The 20,712-nt window shown below is 43.3% G+C and overlaps 1 protein-coding gene across 1 annotated transcript in view; it reads left to right on the top strand.

Moving 5' to 3' along the window:
• Positions 1-20,712, top strand: part of LOC123491319 (double C2-like domain-containing protein alpha) — a 113,124-nt gene that overhangs the window by 33,379 nt on the left and 59,033 nt on the right. The window contains exons 2-3 of the mRNA XM_045221649.1: positions 18,998-19,329; positions 20,047-20,126. Coding sequence (XP_045077584.1) covers positions 19,002-19,329; positions 20,047-20,126 — 408 coding nt within the window. The 5' untranslated portion in view covers positions 18,998-19,001. The remainder of the gene's footprint in view (positions 1-18,997; positions 19,330-20,046; positions 20,127-20,712) is intronic.

Below are 20,712 nucleotides of genomic sequence, written 5' to 3'. Positions count from 1 at the left end.
ATGGCACAACAATGGGCCTCAGGATCTCGTCACGGTATCTCTGTACTTTCAAATTGCCGTCGATAAAATGCAATTGTGTTTGTTGTCCGTAGCTTATGTCTTTCCATACCATAACCCCTACGCCACCATGGGGCACTCTGTTCACAACGTTGACATCAGCAAACCGCTCGCCCAGAACAGTTGAAACCGGGATTCATCTGTGAAGAGCACACTTCTCCACTGTGCCAGTGGCCATCGAAGGTGAGCATTTGCCCACTGAAGTCGGTTACGACGCCAAACTGCAGTCAGGTCAAGACCCTTGTGAAGACGACGAGCACGCATATTAGCTTCTCTGAGATTCTTCGGTTGTGCAAACCCACAGTTTCATCAGCTGTCCGGGTGGCTGGTCTCAGACGATGCTGCAGGTGAATAAGCCAGATGTGGAGGTCCTGGGCTGGCATGGTTACATGTGGTCTGTGGTTGTGAGGCCGATTGGACATACTGCCAAATTCTCTAAAACGACGTTGGAGTCGGCTTATGGTAGAGAAATTAACATTGTGTGACAAAACTGCACCTTTTAGAGTGGCCTTTTATTGTCCCCAGCACAAGGTATACCTGTGTAATGATCATGCTGTTTAATTAGCTTCTTGATATGCTACACCTGTCAGGTGGATGGATTATCTTGGCAAAGGAGAAATGCTCACTAACAGGGATGTAAACAAATGTATGCACAAAATTCAAATTAAATATGCCTTTTGTGGGTCTGGAAAATTTCTGGGATCTTTTATGAAACATAGGACTATCACTTAACATGTTGCGTTTATATATTTTTCAGTGTAAGAGCCTGACGGAAGCAGGTGCGAGATGCGACAAAATATAACAATTAACTTGCTGATCGGAGTACGTCCTCATGCAAAACTTGGTAGTAACGCACGGTCGTGCAACGGGACTTGCACTTCTTCTTCTTTGGATTTTAACCGTGGTTGGCATCCAATATGTTGCATTACCGCCCCCATCTGGACAATAACATAGACCATTATACTTTGTGATACAAAGTTCAAAATAACAAATAAAACACCCTTCCAACTAACCCTACACTTAAACACTGACTACCCCATTCCACTACTTTGACCCTATCTGCTCCTGCACCATGCCAACGGCCTGGGAGGACGGGACACCACCACTCAACACACCCTGTAACTCTTCTGAAGTCAAATCTTGTATACCCAAATACTTCTCTGCAGCTGCCAACACATCTAGTTTCCGTGATTTATGTTCCATTTCTGCGGTACAGTTGATAGCCATTGCTATGAACGCTAAGAAGCCAACCTTACTGAAGCATATCACTCATTGGTCTATCCCTCTGTGCTGGCACAGATCTACTACTCACAGGGATCCTCTCAGGATCCTTCACCCATCCTCTACTTTCTTCACTGCCTCAGCATTTGTATTTGTATTTGCATTTATTAGGGATCCCCATTAGCTGCTGCCAAGGCAGTTGCTACTCTTCCTGTGGTCCAAACATATTAAAGCACTTACATTACATCATATAACATTATTACACCACTACAATACAAAATGTTTAATACCACCACACAACAATATCACAATGTGTGCATATGCATGTGTCTGTGTGTGTCTCTTCACAGTCCCCGTTGTTCAATAAGGTGTATTTTTACCTGTTTTAAAAAATCAGATTCTACTGCTTGCATCAGTTACCTGATGTGGAATAGAGTTCCATGTAGTCATGGCTCTATGTAGTACTGTGCGCCTCCCATAGTCTGTTCTGGACTTGGGGACTGTGAAGAGACCTCTGGTGGCATGTCTTGTGGGGTATGCATGGGTGTCTGAGCTGTGTGCTAGTATTTTAAACAGACAGCTCGGTACATTCAGCTTGTCAACAATTACGAAAACAATTAGTGATGAAGTCAATCTCTCTTCCACTTTGAGCCATGAGAGATTGGCATGCATGTCATTAATGTTAGCTCTCCATGTACTTTTAAGGGCCAGCCGTGCTGCCCTGTTCTGAGCCAACTGCAATTTTCCCAAGTCCCTCTTTGTGGCACCTGATCACACTACTGAAGAGTAGTCTAGGTGCGACAAAACTAGGGCCTGTAGGACCTGCCTTGTTAATGTTGTTAAGAAGGCAGAGCAGTGCTTTATTATGGACAGACTTCTCCCCATCTTAGCTACTGTTGTATCAATATGTTTTGACCGTTTACAATCCAGGGTTACTCCAAGCAGTTTAGTCTCCTCAACTTGCTCAATTTCCACATTATTAATTACGAGATGTAGTTGAGGTTTAGGGTTTAGTGAATGATTTGTCCCAAATACAATGCTTTTAGTTTTGTAAATATTTAGGACTAACTTATTCCTTGCTACCCATTCCGAAACTAACTGCAGCTCTTTGTTAAGTGTTGCAGTTATTTCAGTTGCTGTAGTAGCTGACGTGTATAGTGTTGAGTCATCCGCATACATAGACACACTGGCTTTACTCAAAGCCAGTGGCATGTCGTTAGTAAAGATGGAAAAAAGTAAGGGGCCTAGACAGCTGCCCTGGAGAATTCCTGACTCTACCTGGATTTTGTTGGAGAGGCTTCCATTAAAGAACACCCTCTGTGTTCTGTTAGCCAAGTAACTATTTATCCACATTATAGAAGGGGGTGTAACGCCATAACACATCCGTTTTTCCAGCAGCAGACTATGATCGATAATGTCAAAAGCTGCACTGAAGTCTAACAAGACATCCCCCACAATCATTTTATCATCAATTTCTCTCAGCCAATCATCAGTCATTTGTGTAAGTGCTGTGCTTGTTGAGTGGCCTTCCCTATAAGCGTTCTGAAAGTCTGTTGTCAGTTTGTTTACTGTGAAATAGCATTGTTTCTGGTCAAACACCATTTTTTCCAGAAGTTTACTAAGCATTGGTAACAGGCTGATTGGTCGGCTATTTGAGCCAGTAAAGGGGGCTTTACTATTCTTGTGTAGCGGAATGACTTTAGCTTCCCTCCAGGCCTGAGGGCACACACTTTCTAGTAGGCTTAAATTGAAGATGTGGCAAATAGGAGTGGCAATATTGTCTGCTAATGTCCTCAGTAATTTTCCATCCAGATTGTCAGACCCCGGTGGCTTATCGTTGTTGATAGACAACAATAATTTTTTAACCTCTTCCAAACTGACTTTACGGAATTCAAAAGTACAATTAGTGTCTTTCATAATTTGGTCAGATATACTTGGATGTGTAGTGTCAGCGTTTGTTGCTGGCATGTCATACCTAAGTTTGCTTATCTTGCCAATGAAGAAGTCATTAAATTAGTTGGCAATATCAGTGGGTTGTGTGATGAATGAGCCATCTGATTCAATGAATGATGGAGCAGAGTTTGCCTTTTTTCCAAAAATGTCATTTAAGGTACTCCAACGCTTTTTACTATCATTCTATATATCATTTATTTTTGTTTCATAGTATAGTTTATTTTTCTTTAGTTTAGTTTAGTCACATGATTTCTTAATTTGCAGTACGTTTGCCAATCAGTTGGGCTGCCAGACTTATTTGCCATACCTTTTGCCTCCTCCCTCTCAACCATACAATTTTTCAATTCCTCATCAATCCAAGGGGATTTAACAGTTTGTACAGTCATTTTCTTAATGGGTGCGTGCTTATTAGTAACTGGAATAAGCAATTTCATAAATGTGTCAACTGCAGCGTCTGGTTGCTCCTCATTACACACCACAGACCAGCAAATATTCTTTACATCATCATCAACATATGAATCAAGACAAAGGTTATTGTATGACCTCTTATACACTATATTAGGCCACCCTTTGGAACTTTGGTTTTCCTAGATATGGCTACTATATTGTGATCACTACATCCTATGGATTTTTAAAGCAAATTTCTGCAGCATTAGTAAAGATGTGATCAATACATGTTGATGATTTCATTCCTGTGCTGTTTGTAAATACCCTGGTAGGTTGACTGACAACCTGAACCAGGTTGCAGGCACTGGTTACAGTTTGAGGTTTTTTCTTGAGTGGCCAGCTTGATGAGAGCCAGTCAATATTTAAAATCACCCAGAAAATATTATTCTCTGTTGATATCACATACATTATCAAGCATTTCACACATATTATCCAGATACTGACTGTTAGCACTTGGTGGTCTATAGCAGCTTCCCACAAGAATGGGCTTTAGGTGAGGCAGATGAACCTGTAGCCATATTACTTCAACAGTATCTAACATGAGATTGTCTCTAAGCTTTACAGGAATGTGGTTCTGAATATAGACCGTAACACCGCCCCCATTGGCATTTCTGTCTTTTCGGTAGATGTTATAACCATGTATTGCTACCACTGTATCAAAGGTATGATCTAAGTGAGTTTCAGAGATAGTAAGAATATGAATGTAATCTGTTGCAAGCAAGTTATTGACTTCATGGACCTTGTTTCTCAGGCTGCAGATGTTAATATGGGCTTTTTTTTGCACTTTTATGGATTGCTTGATTGTTTTGAATGCTGTACTGGGAAGCTTATCAGAAGTAGACTTGCTCATGTTATTTATGTTGGAGCTGATAGTGCAGGGTGAGCTGCACACAATGGTCTTGCTACTAGGGCACACTGCCGCAGTGCTAACAGTGTAACTCTAGTTCATAAGCTCATGATTACTGCATACAATAGCTGTAGGATCAACAGAGGTATTCAGGACAATTAAGGGGACATAAATTAAGTTACTTACATTTTGTCTGCCAATGCCCCTAGGATAATGTACATTTGATGCAGCATTATGACGATTCATTGTCACAATGGTAGGGATTAACTGAGCTGGTCTTGGGTCATCAATAAGTAATTGTTTCAACGCAGCCTTGAAATGCGCGGACAGAGTCCAGTAGCAAGATGATTTGGATGGACTCCGTCATTCCTGTAGAGTATCTTCTGTTTCCAGAAGGTGTCAAAGTTATCTATAAAAGTGATTCCAGTAGAGCTACAGTAATCTTTTAGCCAGATGTGTAATGCCAGTAGCCTGCTGAAATTTTTTCACACCCGCGGCCCAACGATGGTACTGGACCTGAAATGATTGGCTGTTTTTTGGTGTCTTTTAATGCTAAAATCAATTATTTAAAAATCCATTTTGAAATGTTCCGAGCTAGCCCTCCTGATGTCGTTTGACCCCACATGGACTATGACAGCGTCAGCTCCCGGTATCTGTCGTAGAACAGTCGGATGTCCTGTACTCGTGCTCCTGGGTAGCACAGGGTTTTTGCATTGGGAACCAAGATGTTTCTCACCATAGAGCTGCTGGTGATGTTGAATGGGCCGGTCTCTCAGACAGCCTCACGGTCTGATGAGGGTGGGAGCTTTGAGGATCTGAACCTGAGGTAGAAGCCACTTGAGAGGGAGACATAACAGAGGACGAAGACGCAGGTACCTCTGGATCCGATCTAAAAATGGTGCCGGAAGAGATGGCTGCCGTTTTACGGCCCCCTAACCAATTGTGCTATTATGTGTGTTTTTTCGCGTTATTTGTAATTTATTCTGTACATAATGTTTCTGCCACCGTCTCATATGACCAAAAAGAGCTTCTGGATATCAGAACAGCAATTACTCGTATTGGACAAAGATTTTTCTTCAACGAGTCAGATGTGAAGGATATTCTACAGACACCCGACAAGGCACAAATCCCCATCATTCGCATGAGAAAGAGAGATATCGGGGACGTAGGTCGGGGTGCCTTGTAAGGATCCGATGGCGAGTGAGGAATCTGCCTCTTCCATCAGTCCTATTAGCCACAGTACAATCATTGGAAAACAAAATGGACGACCTACGATCCCGGATATCCTACCAACGGGACATTAAAAACTGTAATATCTTATGTTTCACCGAGTCATGGCTGAACGACGACATGGATAACATACAGCTGGCGGGATATACGCTATATCGGCAGGATAGAATGGCTGACTCCGGTAAGACAAGGGGTGGCTGTCTGTGTATATTTGTAAACAACAGCTGGTGCACAACATCTAATATTAAGGAAGTCTCGAGGTTTTGCTTGCCTGAGGTAGAGTATCTCATGATAAGCTGTAGACCACACTATTTACCAAGAGAGTTATCTATATTTTTCGTAGCTGTCTATTTACCACCACAAACCGATGCTGGCACTAAGACTGCACTCAATGAGCTGTATAAGGCCATGAGCAAACAGGAAAAAGCTCATCCAGAGGCAGCGCTCCTAGTGGCCGGGGACTTTAATGCAGGGAAACTTAAATCCGTTCTACCTCATTTCTACCAACATGTTAAATGTGCAACCAGAGGAAAAAAAACTCTAGACGACCTTTACTCCACACACAGAGACGCGTACAAAGCTCTCCCTCCATTTGGTAAATCTGACCATAATTTTATCCTACTGATTCCTGCTTATTAGCAAAAACTAAAGCAGGAAGTACCAGTGACTCGGTTAATAAGGAAGTGGTCAGATAACGCAGATGCTAAGCTACAGGACTGTTTTGCTAGCACTGACTGGAATATGTTCTGGGATTCTTCCGATGGCATTGAGGAGTACACCACATCAGTCACTGGCTTCATCAATAAGTGCGTTGATGGCGTCATCCCCACAGTGACAGTACGTACATACCCCAAACAGAAGCCATGGATTACAAGCAACATCCGCACTGAGCTAAATGGTAGAGCTGCCGCTTAACCCGGACGCTTATAAGAAATCCCGCTATGCCCGCCGACGAACCATCAAACGGGCAAAGAATCAATACAGGAGTAAGATTTAATTGTACTACACCGGCTCCGACGCTCGTCGGTTGTGGCAGGGCTTGCAAACTATTACAGACTACAAAGGGAAGCACAGCCGCGAGCTGCCAAGTGACACAAGCCTATCAGACAAGCTAAATTACTTCTATGCTCGCTTCAAGGCAAGCAACACTGAAGCATGCATGAGAGCACCAGCTGTTCCGGATGACTGTGTGATCACGCTCTCCGTAGCCGATATGAGTAAGACCTTTAAACAACTCAACTTTCACAAGGCCACAGGGCCAGATGGATTAGCAGGATGTGTACTCCGAGCATACGCTGACCAACTGGCAAGTGTCTTCACTGACATTTTGAACATGTCCCTGACTGAGTCTATAATATCAACATGTTTCAAGCAGACCACCATAGTCGCTGTGCCCAAGAACACTAACATAACCTGTCTAAATGACTACCGACCCGTAGCACTCACGTCTGTAGCCATGAAGTGCTTTGAAAGGCTGGTCATGGCTCACATCAACACCATTATGCTAGAAACCCTAGACCCACTCCAATTTGGATACCGCCCCAACAGATCCACAGATGATGCAATCTCTATTGCACTCCACACTGCCCTTTCCCAACTGTACTCCCTGTTCACCCATGACTGCATGGCCAGGCACGATTCCAACACCATCATTAAGTTTGCCAACGACACAACAGTGGTAGGCCTGATCCCGACAACGATGAGACAGCCTATAGGTTGGAGGTAAGAGACCTGGCCGTGTGGTTCCAGGATAACAACCTCTCCCTCAACATGATCAAGACAAAGGAGATGATTGTGGACTACAGGAAAAAGAAGAGGACTGAGCACACCCCATTCTCATCGACGGGGCTGTAGTGGAGCAGGTTGAGAGTGTCAAGTTCCTTGGTGTCCACATCACCAACAAACTATCATGGTCCAAACACACCAAGACAGTCGTGAGGAGGGCATGACTAAGCCAATTCCCCCTCAGGAGACTGAAAACATTTGGCATGGGTCCTCAGATCCTCAAAAAGTTATTGAGAGCATCCTGACTGGTTGCATCACCGCCTGGTATGGCAACTGCTCAAAGGCCGACCGCAAGGCACTACAGAGGGTAGTTCGTACAGCCCAGTAAATCACTGGGGCCAAGCTTCCTGCCATCCAGGACCTATATACCAGGCGGTGTCAGAGGAAGGCCCTAAAAGACTCCAGCCACCCTAGTCATAGACTGTTCTCTCTGCTACCGCACGGCAAGCGGTACCGGAGCGCCAAGTCTAGGTCCAAAAGGCTTCATAACAGCTTCTACCCCCAAGCCATAAGACTCCTGAACAGCTAATCGTGGCTACCCAGACTATTTGCATTGTCTCCCCACCCCCTCTTTTACGCTGCTGTTACTCTCTGTTTATTATCTATGCATTGTCACTTTAACTCTACCCACATGTACATATTACCTCAATTTCCTCGACTAACCTGTGCCCCCGCACATTGACTCTGTACCGGTACCCCCTGTATATAGCCTCCCTACTGTTATTTTATTTTACTGCTGCTCTTTAATGATTTGTTATTTATATTTATTCCTCATCGATTTTTTTGTTAACACTTATTTTTCTTAAAACTATTGTTGGTTAAGGGCTTGTAAGTAAGCAGTTCACTGTAAGGTCTACACCTGTTGTATTCGGCGCAAGTGGCAAATATAATTTGATTTGAATGGCAAGCCCCTAAGGAAGAAGGCGCCGGAACCTCTGGATCCAGGGCGGCAAAGCCGTTGCTGGTCTGTGTCAGGTCCGGGCTTAACATCTCCAAGGAGACCCCCGTTGCCAGAGGACGCTTTCTTCGATTTCCACGGCGAGTGACGTAGCTCCATGGCTGGTTGGTTGGGTCAAGAACATCTCCTAATCCAGGGAAGGGGGGACCTCTTCAGGGATGGATCCCTGCTGAGCACCTGCCAGTCGGCTGTGGAGAGCCGACACGGCGGCGACACTTCCACCAGACCAGAGCGGCATCCGGCTACTGTCGTGGAAGAAAAATAAAAAGTAGTCGGGCGTGGATTCCCCAGTAGCTTGTGTAGGTTTGCTACTTGCTTGCTAAGAGTAGCCACTTCTCCCCGTAGTCCTCGGCAAGCAAGCAGTTGCTACACTGAAATTCAGCGCGGTCCACATTGTCCCGGAACAAAGCAAAATAAACACAGCTCCTGCAGCGCTGGAAATGTTCAATAGCGACCTCCATTTGAGACCACCGAGCCAGCTAGGCTAGCTGGGCTTCCGTGTCTCTCCCCCTATGCGGAATCTGGCAGGATCCCGGGACAGACAGCAGCGCTCACAGCAACTAAGCCCAACAGAGCCGCAGTATCCAAAATAAAATAAAAGTATATAAAAACACTGTCAGCTTTACAAAAACAATAAACCGTGGTCTCTCGTTCAGCTTTTGTTCAGCGTTCAACAACAAACATACGTCACGCATACATTACCTTCTGCACTACTCTGACTCTAGAAACCTCAACCTGCCTCACTCCCACCGGACACTTCCGATTCCCAACGACATGGGCACCCCTACAGTTGACACAACTTTATCCACCGAAACTACACAATCTTCTATCTCATGCCCTCCTGCACACTTCCCACATCTTGGAATCTCCCTCTTACACACTGCTGCGACATGACCATAAACTTTGCACCTGAAACAGCGCAGTGGCTTTGGCACAAAATCTTTAACAGGATAACTGATATATCCTAACATGACTTGTTCGGGTAAAGACTGACTCAAAAGGTCTGTCAGGGAGTCCTCGGTTTCACCGCGCTCACCACCGGGTCTGCGTCGCACCAAACGGCGGGCGTCACAAACACCAGGAATCTTCAACTTCAATTGCTCCACCTCCACACTTAACGCTACCCCAGAAACCACTCCTTACAATGGTGCCCTGTTCCTAAGAGCAAAGCAAGAAACAGATCTTGACCCAAGTTGCGTGACATGGAGCGCCCGCCCCCTTTGGTCAGAAGAAACACAAACAAATATCACAAGTCCACTACAGGTTAGCTTCACTGATTCAACTGCACCCAAGACCTTTCCCACCCACCCTGAAACCACAAATGGATCTGCCAAAAGGCAAGAATCCACTTTCTCCCAAAATGTCACTCCTACTGGACCAGATTCTTCTTTGTCATGTCCATTGATTCCAGGCTCAGGTTCCGAGCTCTTCATCACACCTTCCAGGTCACTTAACTCACACTCATTCACTTCCATTTCACCTCTAGAACTTGGTCTGGCGCACGGCTCACTCGGTTTGCACTTGACACCAATCTTCTTCAACACCCCATCTCTCCATTTTTATCGCCATCTTCCTCAAATTCCAACCTCTGCTTTCCTCATTCTCTTCGACCTCTCCAGAAAGGTACACAAAAAGTTGGATTTCTGACCTGTACCAATATTCCTCTTCTCCCGACTTTGCTTGCGGCCCGGTGGCATCCCGACATAACTCCATCTCGTAATCGTCCTGCTCACCTCGGAAACGTGTCTTCCCTGGGTGCCAACAGTTTGAGTGCATGAGCAGTGGCCACACACAGAAAAATGACCCCCAAACTCTGTTCTACTCCTGTAGTGGCGGAAAACCTTCAGCTCTCTCTTGGTACACACACTGATAGCGTCTTGCGCACTAGTTCCCTCAATTGCAGAGTAGCTACTCTGAGCACGCTGTGACATGCACTGCAAAACAAGAGGAGGAATGTTAGTTTGGTCAGGTTAAAGTAGGGTGGCAGTGGTGATTAAGGAGAGTGAGGACCAGTGGCGGCTCCTGAAAAAATTCTCAGGGGGGGCAATTTTTCTGATGATTTAGGTGACCTACACACATTTTAAAAAAGATATGTCCAGCAACAACATGAAGACAGGGGCAGCATATAAGTCAATACCAGAAGCATTTATTGACTGATCTCAAAAGTGTTGGCTTACCAGGGTTGGTGGAGCCCTCAGTTTCATCTTTGCCTCGCAAAGCTAACTCAAACACTCCGCAAAACTTCACACACTGGATTAGCCGGCTGAGGATGTGGCGGTTCTTGCTAATGTCGTAGTAAATATATTTGTTATAGTGAATATGGAATATGATATGTTGAGTAAAATGTTGTGCTAAGATCTATTTAGGTCAGGAGCTGGTTATAAGTTCTGTTCCTATCCAATAACAATGGACAAAAGGGTCCTATCTTGTCAGCCTTGTCAGTTTCAGTTCTCCAGTAAACTTGTGATTATCAACACTAACCTCATCGTTGTGGCGGCGGACAGCTAGCCTGTATCCCTCATCCAGTTGAGTGGGAATGTTCACTCTCCCCAAAGCAGACAATCTCAAACAGCTATCCATGTGGGTCTTTGACAGCTCATGTTTCTTAATCTTTCCTGAAAGATGGTGCATGTCCGTTACACACCAGTCGCTGTCCAAGCGGTGCTGTCTGCCGTGCCACCTTCAGGGTGAAAGAGTAAGCAGGGGGTAGCAGAAGACTGCATTAGCTACATCGCAGCCTGCTAGCCAGGTTTTTCGTTCGTACCAATTTTTGGAAAATCCTCGGGTGTAGGACTTCCCCCCTTTAGTAGAAACCTGTTGAATTATTAAATTTGGTCTGGGAGGTCCTAATTGTTTCGTTGCCAATTTATCTTCATTTGTTCGCCGACAAAAGGAACTTCTTTCAAAGACACAATCGAGTTGCACTGAAGCCTAGCCATTTTGATAGTAGTAGTGAATTGATTGACGAGGCTACCCGCTCTTTTCTTAGTTACGTTCATGGTTATGTTACGTATGACGAAAGCGCGTAAGTGCAAGCCCTCAGAAACCCATAGAGATTGTATTGAAAGCTCTGATATTTGAAAAAAATAGATTTTACATGGGAGTCTATGACAGACTTCTGGGCGATTTTCAACCTGACTGAAATCGCCCCCAAAGAGGGGGGCATTTGAAGCACGACTTTAGCCTGATTGGACATTTAGTGGCACTGTGGCAGATCAGACGTCTAGATTACAACACTGATAACTACTGTTGCCGTGATATAATTGATTAGAAAAAAAATCCCTTCCTTTTCCCGTTTGGCAGTGCGTCGCCCATATCGCCCTATTGAACACACCGCCCCTGGTGAGGACATGTGTGGAGGCTGATTAGCAATGAGTTACAGCTGATGCTTGTTGAGGAGCTGCGTTCAAGGCAACTAGTTAAAGTGTTCCAAACAGGCATGGAGGCTGATTGGCAATTAGTAGCAGCTGGTGCTTGTTGGGTTGCTAGGGAGCTGCGTTCAAGGCAACTAGTTAAAGTGTTGCATTCAAGTCTGGTCCTCTGTCCTGAATGTTTGTTAATTCTTAACACCATTAAATCAGGTTAATAAAAACAGGTGGTTTATTTAAACCCCTGTAGAAAAGTTTTGGGAACTACCACCGATTTCTCTTTCTCTCTCTCTGTCTCTGTCTCTCTCTCTGTCTCTGTCTCTCTCTCTCTCTCTCTCTCTCTCTCTCTCTCTCTCTCTCTCTCTCTCTCTCTCTCTCTCTCTCTCTCTCTCTCTCTCTCTCTCTCTAGCATTGAGCACATTAGTGTTGCATGGGCAATACTCTCCCATTGGTATGGATATTACAGAGCAGCAGTTTGTAGCGCTGTCCAGCGGATCCCCATTGAGATTAGTTATTCCCTGGTTTCATCTGTGATTTCCCTCATCCAACAGCTCCTTAAGTCGACTCTAGACAGACTCTAGGGCCGGAATTCATTCATCAGCGCATTGTAAAGCTGCGCACTGCACTACTGACAATGTACCAGGTAGTTTCCCAGACATTCATGGTAAATGCTGCAGATGTCGGCTCAAGCGTAAATTAGCTTTAAAGTGCAATGCGCTTGTTGACAACACTTTGATTGAATCCCGGCCTTGGTAGCTTAAATGCAGCTGTTTTGGACTGTCGTGACAGTGTGCAGTTATTAAAAAGAAGGTAGTTTAGTTGGGACTTGAAAACTGTAGTGCACTTAAACAGATTGTGCACTTATCCGAGGTGCACTTATCAAATACAATTAAATACACCTTTATTTAGTGCATTTAATATGGCAACACACTTTACAGTCCCAAAAAAAATATTCAGAAAGAATGAAGGAGATTAATAAAGGAACATAAAACAGACAGCAACAATCAAATTTAAATGAATAAAAATAAATAATAGTGAAATCAATTATTTAAAGGAAAAGCTAAGTAACAGTAAAATTATAGTTTGAAGGCCATGCTAAAAAGGTGTGTTTTCAAACGTGATTTAAAAACGTTGACTGTGTCTGCCCCACTTACATGATATAAGTAGTTCCATTGCTGTGGGCCTTGGCTCTACACCTAGGTATTGTTCATATGCTAGTAACTTGGGAGCGGAGCACTCTCTCTGGGTTGTATGGAACAAGAATGTCTGACGGATAAGAGTGAGCAATGCCGTGCAGAGCTTTAAAAGTTAAGAGTAAAATCTTAAAATCAGACCAATACTTCAGAGGATAAAACTGGAGTGATGTGCTCATACTTTCTAGGTTTGGTTAAAATACGGGCAGCAGTATTCTCAAAAATGTGCAGGGTTTTAAGAAACTAGACAGGAGAGTGTTAAATCTAACCGTGACTCAAATGTATGGACCAGTTTTTCAGCATCCTGTTGTGAAATAAAGTGTTTGATTCTAGAAATGTTTGAGGTTACAGTGGGGAAAAAAAGTATTTAGTCAGCCACCAATTGTGCAAGTTCTCCCACTTAAAAAGATGAGAGAGGCCTGTCATTTTCATCATAGGTACACGTCAACTATGACAGACAAATTGAGAAAAAAAAATCCAGAAGATCACATTGTAGGATTTTTAATGAATTTATTTGCAAATTATGGTGGAAAATAAGTATTTGGTCACCTACAAACAAGCAAGATTTCTGGCTCTCACAGACCTGTAACTTCTTCTTTAAGAGGCTCCTCTGTCCTCCACTCGTTACCTGTATTAATGGCACCTGTTTGAACTTGTTATCAGTATAAAAGACACCTGTCCACAACCTCAAACAGTCCACTCCAAACTCCACTATGGCCAAGACCAAAGAGCTGTCAAAGGACACCAGAAACAAAATTGTAGACCTGCACCAGGCTGGGAAGACTGAATCTGCAATAGGTAAGCAGCTTGGTTTGAAAAAATCAACTGTAGGAGCAATTATTAGGAAATGGAAGACATACAAGACCACTGATAATCTCCCTCGATCTGGGGCTCCACGCAAGATCTCACCCCATGGGGTCAAAATGATCACAAGAACGGTGAGCAAAAATCCCAGAACCACACGGGGGGACCTAGTGAATGACCTGCAGAGAGCTGGGACCAAAGTAACAAAGCCTACCATCAGTAACACACTACGCCACCAGGGACTCAAATCCTGCAGTGCCAGACGTGTCCCCCTGCTTAAGCCAGTACATGTCCAAGCCCGTCGGAAGTTTGCTAGAGTGCATTTGGATGATCCAGAAGAGGATTGGGAGAATGTCATATGGTCAGATGAAACCAAAATATAACTTTTTGGTAAAGACTCAACTCGTCGTGTTTGGAGGACAAAGAATGCTGAGTTGCATCCAAAGAACACCATACCTACTGTGAAGCATGGGGGTGGAAACATCATGCTTTGGGCTGTTTTTCTGCAAAGGGACCAGGACGACTGATCCGTGTAAAGGAAAGAATGAATGGGGCCATGTATCGTGAGATTTTGAGTGAAAACCTCCTTCCATCAGCAAGGGCATTGAAGATGAAACGTGGCTGGGTCTTTCAGCATGACAATGATCCCAAACACACCGTCCGGGCAACGAAGGAGTGGCATCGTAAGAAGCATTTCAAGGTCCTGGAGTGGCCTAGCCAGTCTCCAGATCTCAACCCCATAGAAAATCTTTGGAGGGAGTTGAAACTCCGTGTTGCCCAGCGACAGCCCCAAAACATCACTGCTCTAGAGGAGATCTGCATGGAGGAATGGGCCAAAATACCAGCAACAGTGTGTGAAAACCTTGTGAAGACTTACAGAAAACGTTTGACCTGTGTCATTGCCAACAAAGGGTAAATAACAAAGTATTGAGAAACTTTTGTTATTGACCAAATACTTATTTTCCACCATAATTTTCAAATAAATTCATTAAAAATCCTACAATGTGATTTTCTGGAGAAAAAAAATCTCATTTTGTCTGTCATAGTTGACGTGTACCTATGATGAGAATTACAGGCCTCTCTCATCTTTTTAAGTGGGAGAACATGCACAATTGGTGGCTGACTAAATACTTTTTTTCCCCACTGTATATGCTGTCTTGGAAATGCGTTTTAAGTAATTGTCAAAGGTAAGACTAGGGTCATCAAATACATTTTTGGTTTAATAAGGCAACTGTCAACATCAAGAGTAAAATCAGAAATCTTATTGGTAAGTCTCTTATTACCAATAAGCATAATCTCTGTTTTGTTGCCATCAATGCTTAACCTCCTTGATGCATGCCGCGAGGCGAGATGCCAGCAAAGTATTGTCTGGATTAAAAGATAAGTACATTTGAAGAGCTTCATTCCAAAACGCTATATATCCATTTTCAGAAATGTTGGTAAAATTTGCTTTTATTGTTTAAATAAATTATGAAAGAGAATGGTGTGTTTTTCCACTATATAATCATGGAAAGGGGTTGTTCAATGACAGACATGTTTTTGTTTAAAATCTATTACTTGATGGTTTCATTTCAGATAGACAAATAATAATGTTTATTTTGCTAAACGCTATACTGTATATCCGCCTCAATCACAGAGAAATAAGAAGTACGGTTAGGTTTTACACAGTCAAATGTAACAAATAACTACATTTTTAATAAGGAAATGTACAAATGATACATTTGTGACATCAATATTTAAAACATGTTTAAAAAACATTCAATACAGTAATATAAGATCTGTATGTAAAACATTTACATTTGACATTTTAGTCATTTAGCACATTGTCCAGAGCGATTTACAGTAAGTGCATTCATCTTAAAATAGATGGGTGAGACCTCCACATATCACAGTCAAATATGCATGATACAAACATTCCATTCCAGCTAAACAATGGATATATAGCATTTGCCAAAAAATAACAATTTTCATACACATCTAAAATCTATGAAAATATCTGACAATAGTAATATTTTACACACACATGAAGGTACCCATAAGCAATCATTTCTGATTTTAAAAAACACAACTGTAAAACATTTGTGGATATGGTGTTTTGCAAATAAACTCTTCATTTGAGTATCATCTGCATAACAGTGAAAGTGCATGGCATGTCTGCGTATAACATTTCCAAGTGGTAACACGTATAAGGAAAACAATCGGGGTCCAAGCACAGAGACTTGTGGAACGCCAAATTCAACTTTGGAACGTTCAGATGATTTGTCACCCAGTTGCACAAATTCATAACGATCAGGAAAATAAGATTTAAAGAAGTAAAAAACTTGTCCTCGGAGGCCAACCAATTCTTCCAGCCTCTTTATCCCTGCAGAGCTTACATTTTAAAGAATGAAAACAGAGACATGGCCACGGTCAGAGGACAGCAGTAAGTCATTTACAACTTTCACAAGTGCAGTCTCAGTGCTATGACAAGTTCTAAATCCAGATTGGAGTGTTTCTAATATGCTATTTCAAATCCGGGAAAGATGTAAGCTGCTGAGCAACAGCATTCTCTAAAATCTTTGAAAGAGAGGCCTATCAGGAGTGGACTGTACTAATTAGTGCTCCTTCCATGATCAGCCACCTCAATAAAAGGATGGTGATTTATTCTTACTGCAGTGAAATCAACTTCAATTTCCAACAGCTACCATTATTATAGTAGTATTACTGTCTGTGATAAGATACTCTGCCTATCAATTTGTCTTTGTAATAAGGTCTCTTTTATAGGTGGATGGTTTCTGCTAGTTTTGAATGGTTTCTCATATCATATCACTGCACTCTGTTCCGGCTCAGCAGGCTACTCTACTTAAAACGGTTTCCAATGTACTCCTCTTCTTCAGCCCCCTACTGTGATATAAACACACACAGACATACACACAGATACACACTCACATGCATGCATGCAGACGCACACACACATGCAGACACACACACATTCATTCATTTGACACCCGCTGTCATTTAACCATCACTCATATACATATCAGTGTGACAGCACAGCCCACAGACATGGTCAAAATATGAACGATAAAGACAAGAATGTTTGTCCAGAATGAAACTAAGTCGAATGAGTTGTTGTTGGGAGATGATGGAGATTGTAGAACTAAACATTGCTTGGGGGAGTCAGGTATAATCTGGATTTTTATGTCACATAATTAGACTACGTGTTTGGAATGCTAGTTCTCTACCTGTGGATTTCTGTATAGAAGAATGCCTGCGACGAGTCAAGTCTGTATACATGTGTAAAACGTGCTGCAGTCACAGGAAACATAGTGTATTGTTGTTGGCCAGGATGGTAAGACTTTGATGACAACATACAGTAGATATTGCAAAGATCTCCATTATGCAGCTAGCTACTGTACTGTGTACAATTTCCTACATGAGACCAAGGTTAGCTAATGTAATTAGAGGTTCTGTATGGTGACGTCATTGTCAGAGCCATTTTCTGTTTTGAAAGAAAATGTACAGAACTTATTTTGGTTTATTTCCGAAATATTTATTATAGGATAGAAACTCTATGGAAGATACTTATTGTTGTATGGAAACTTAGCTTTATACTGTATATGGAAAGCCTTTTATGGTTGTTAATGTGAAACCAAAAAGGACGCATGTGGGTTTGCTAGGAGGAGTTGCATAAAGGCTTTAAAAAAAAAACATGTTTTAGTCATTTAGCAGACGCTCTTATCCAGAGCAACTTACAGTTTAGTGAGTGCATTCATTTTTTCATACTGGCCTCCCGTGGGAATCGAACCCACAACCCTGGCGTTGCAAGCGCCATGCTCTACCAACTGAGCTACACAGGACCACACTTATGTGTAACATGGATAGTTAGTTGAACTCTAATTAGGCCAGGTTATTGCACCTGATATAGGAAGACACCATGCAGAGTTACAGTTTTCTACTGTTTAATTTGGATTTAATTTGCCTGCTGCACTTTGGAATTGTACTTTGGGATTTTACCTTTTTACCATTAATATCAAATGGAACCTGTCAAACCCTATCTGGATTACAATGCTTTATTTGACCACCTATCAACTTGGAATATGTGTGACAAAAAACAGACATCTCATTGATGGAAACCAACCTGTATTTTGGAGTCTATAGAAGGCTTTTAGAATCTAGGAACCTTAGCAACAACAGTCATCATTAGTGTGGGATGTCATCACTAGTGTGGTGCTGTCATCATTAGTGTGGTACAGCCATCATTAGCAGTGCTTTAATGTAGGGATGTCATGATTAGTGTGGCGAGTGTGGTGTAGTGTGGTGATGTCATCAATGATGTGGTGATGACATCATTAGTGTGGGGATGTCATTATTAGTGTGGTGATGTCATAATTAGTGGTTGTGGTGTGGTGAGGATATCATTAGTGTGGTAATGTCATCATTAGTGGTTGTATTGTAGTGATGTCTTTATTTGCAGTGCTCCCATGTCTCTGTCTCTCTCTCTCTACCTGTCACTATGACACGTCTCCTGTCTCCTGTCACTCTCCTGCCATGCCGACCGCTCTGACACTTGACAGACTGATGCTGGACGCCTGATGTGTGTTGACAGTCGTGAGTGTTTGTGTCTGTGCCTGTGTGTGTGTGTGTGTGTGTGTGTGTGTGTGTGTGTGTGCGCGCGCGCGCACATGCGTGTGTGTGTGTGTAGCTGTGCTAACTAAAATGTGTCAGTCTCTAGCCCATCACAGCAAAGGCCAATTATTTCCAGTAATTGTGTTGCTTGGACCTTGAAACCATGTTAAGCATATTTAACACACACAGTCTAATTGTCTTTAATGAAATACACTCTTCTCTCTCCCCCCACTCTGATCCCCCCCTCTCTCCCACTCTTCTCACTCTCATCCCCTTTCTCTCTTCCCACACTCCTCTCTTGTTCCCTCTCTCTCTCCTCACTTCTCTCTCTCATTCTCCCTCTCTCCTCCTGTACTTCGCTCTTCCCCACTCCCCACTCTCTCACCCCTTCCCATTCTCCCCACTCTTCTCTTTCATCCCCTATCTCTCCCAACATTCCTCTCTCACCCCCTTCCTCCCCTTCCCTCCTCCCTCCCTCCCCTTCCCTCCCCATCATCCCCCTCTCCCCCCTCCCTCTCCCTTTCAGCTCTATGACGGTGCGTAAAGGAAAGAAACTCAGCATCACTATCCAGGAACACATGGCCATTGACGTCTGCCCCGGCCCCATTCGACCTATCAGAACAATCTCTGCCTACTTCCCCCGCCTGTCCCCCACCTCTGAGCCCCTCTCCCCCAACCCCACTGGCTCCCCATTGGTCCTCAGTCCTGGGGGCGCAGCCTGCGGGATGGGGGGTGGCGGCGGGGGTGGGCTCTTGACGCCATTGCTGCCGGGGACGATGGGAGGGGGCGGGTCTTTGTCGTTACAGAGCAGTATGGACACATCTGTGGAGATCAACAGTTCTGACAGTGACGACTGCAGTGAGTCCAGATGTTGGCGTGTTGTTGAGTGTGTTTGTGTGTGCGTGTGTGTGTGTGTGTGTGTGCATGCATAAAAGTGAATATGTGTGTGCATGAATTAGTGTTGGTGTCTATCTATCCCACCCACTCTATTTTATATGGTTGGCAAGGTTGACATGTGATGTGCTTTCCTCTTATTCATTTGACAAGTTTGAGTTAATGTGATTTACATCCCATTTAAATGCATAGTGTTTCATTGATGTACTCTGTTGTGACATCTATATGTAATGTCTTTAGCATGTGTAATTTCAAATTGTGGAAGTCAGTGTGCTGTCCTTTTCATACAGTCATTGGTTGGTTTCAAAGCCTTCTGTGAGTCCATTCTGTGGCTTCCATTGTGACAGGTATGTTGCAATAGCCTGGTCCAAGATTGGGTTGTACTGTCTTGCCAACTCCTATGGTCATTGTCACATCAAACATGGCTGGAAATGATTGATTGATTGATTGATTGACTGACGGATTGATTGGTTTATTTATTTATTCATTGGTTCATTGATAAAGGTACCAAACTTTTGCTGCCGAGTTGTGTTATTTATGTGATTCACTCACCCTAAGCCATTGTTTTCACAAGTGCAGGAGATGTAGGAGTGATGTGATGGTGTTTGTTTCTGACACATGCTACTGGTTTCTAACCATGCTTCTGGTTTTTAACCATGCCAATGGTTGTCTCCTATACAGCTTCTTTAGGAACACTGGAGTTTGACTTGCAGTACGAGCGAGCCTCCAGTAAGCTACACTGCACTATCCTCAGGGCCAAGGTAACCTCACAGATACTGTTCACTCACTTCCTATCTGCTCTTCAGCCCAATCCCAAATCGAGCCCTAGACCCTGCGTCCTATGCACTTTTGGAGATCTGAGAGAATGTGACAGGTGTAAGCTATATGTTAATAGTTCCATCTTGCCCTCTGATACCAATAAAATCCTCTCAAATCTCCAGAAGTGCATAGGGCGCAGGGTCTAGGGGTCGATTTGGGATTGGGCCGCTCCAGCATCCATGGATGTCACTTACCCTGCCATCACAAATTTGTAGAATTTCTACATTCCATTCCAGAAAAAGAGGGTCTAATAAAGTAAATGAATGAAGGCAGTCATAGGGGAGCATTAAAGGGATAGTTCACCCTAAAATATGCTGGCCTCAATCATCCCAAATGAAAGGGAAAGATAAGCACCATCTAATTCCAACTAATTAGACTTCTGACTAACTTTGATGTGGAATTGAATGATTCATTTTACATTAATGAGTTTCTGTTTTCAGTGAATAACTTATGGAGGAGGGGTCCTACTCTTAGAACAGAACATAAATAATGCAAATATAATGTTGAAAACAAAGACAGGGGCGTTGC

The sequence above is a fragment of the Coregonus clupeaformis genome, chromosome 7, assembly GCF_020615455.1.
Source record: "Coregonus clupeaformis isolate EN_2021a chromosome 7, ASM2061545v1, whole genome shotgun sequence".
Classification (NCBI taxonomy): Eukaryota; Metazoa; Chordata; class Actinopteri; order Salmoniformes; family Salmonidae; genus Coregonus; species Coregonus clupeaformis.
This window is presented reverse-complemented; position numbering and strand designations above follow the sequence as displayed.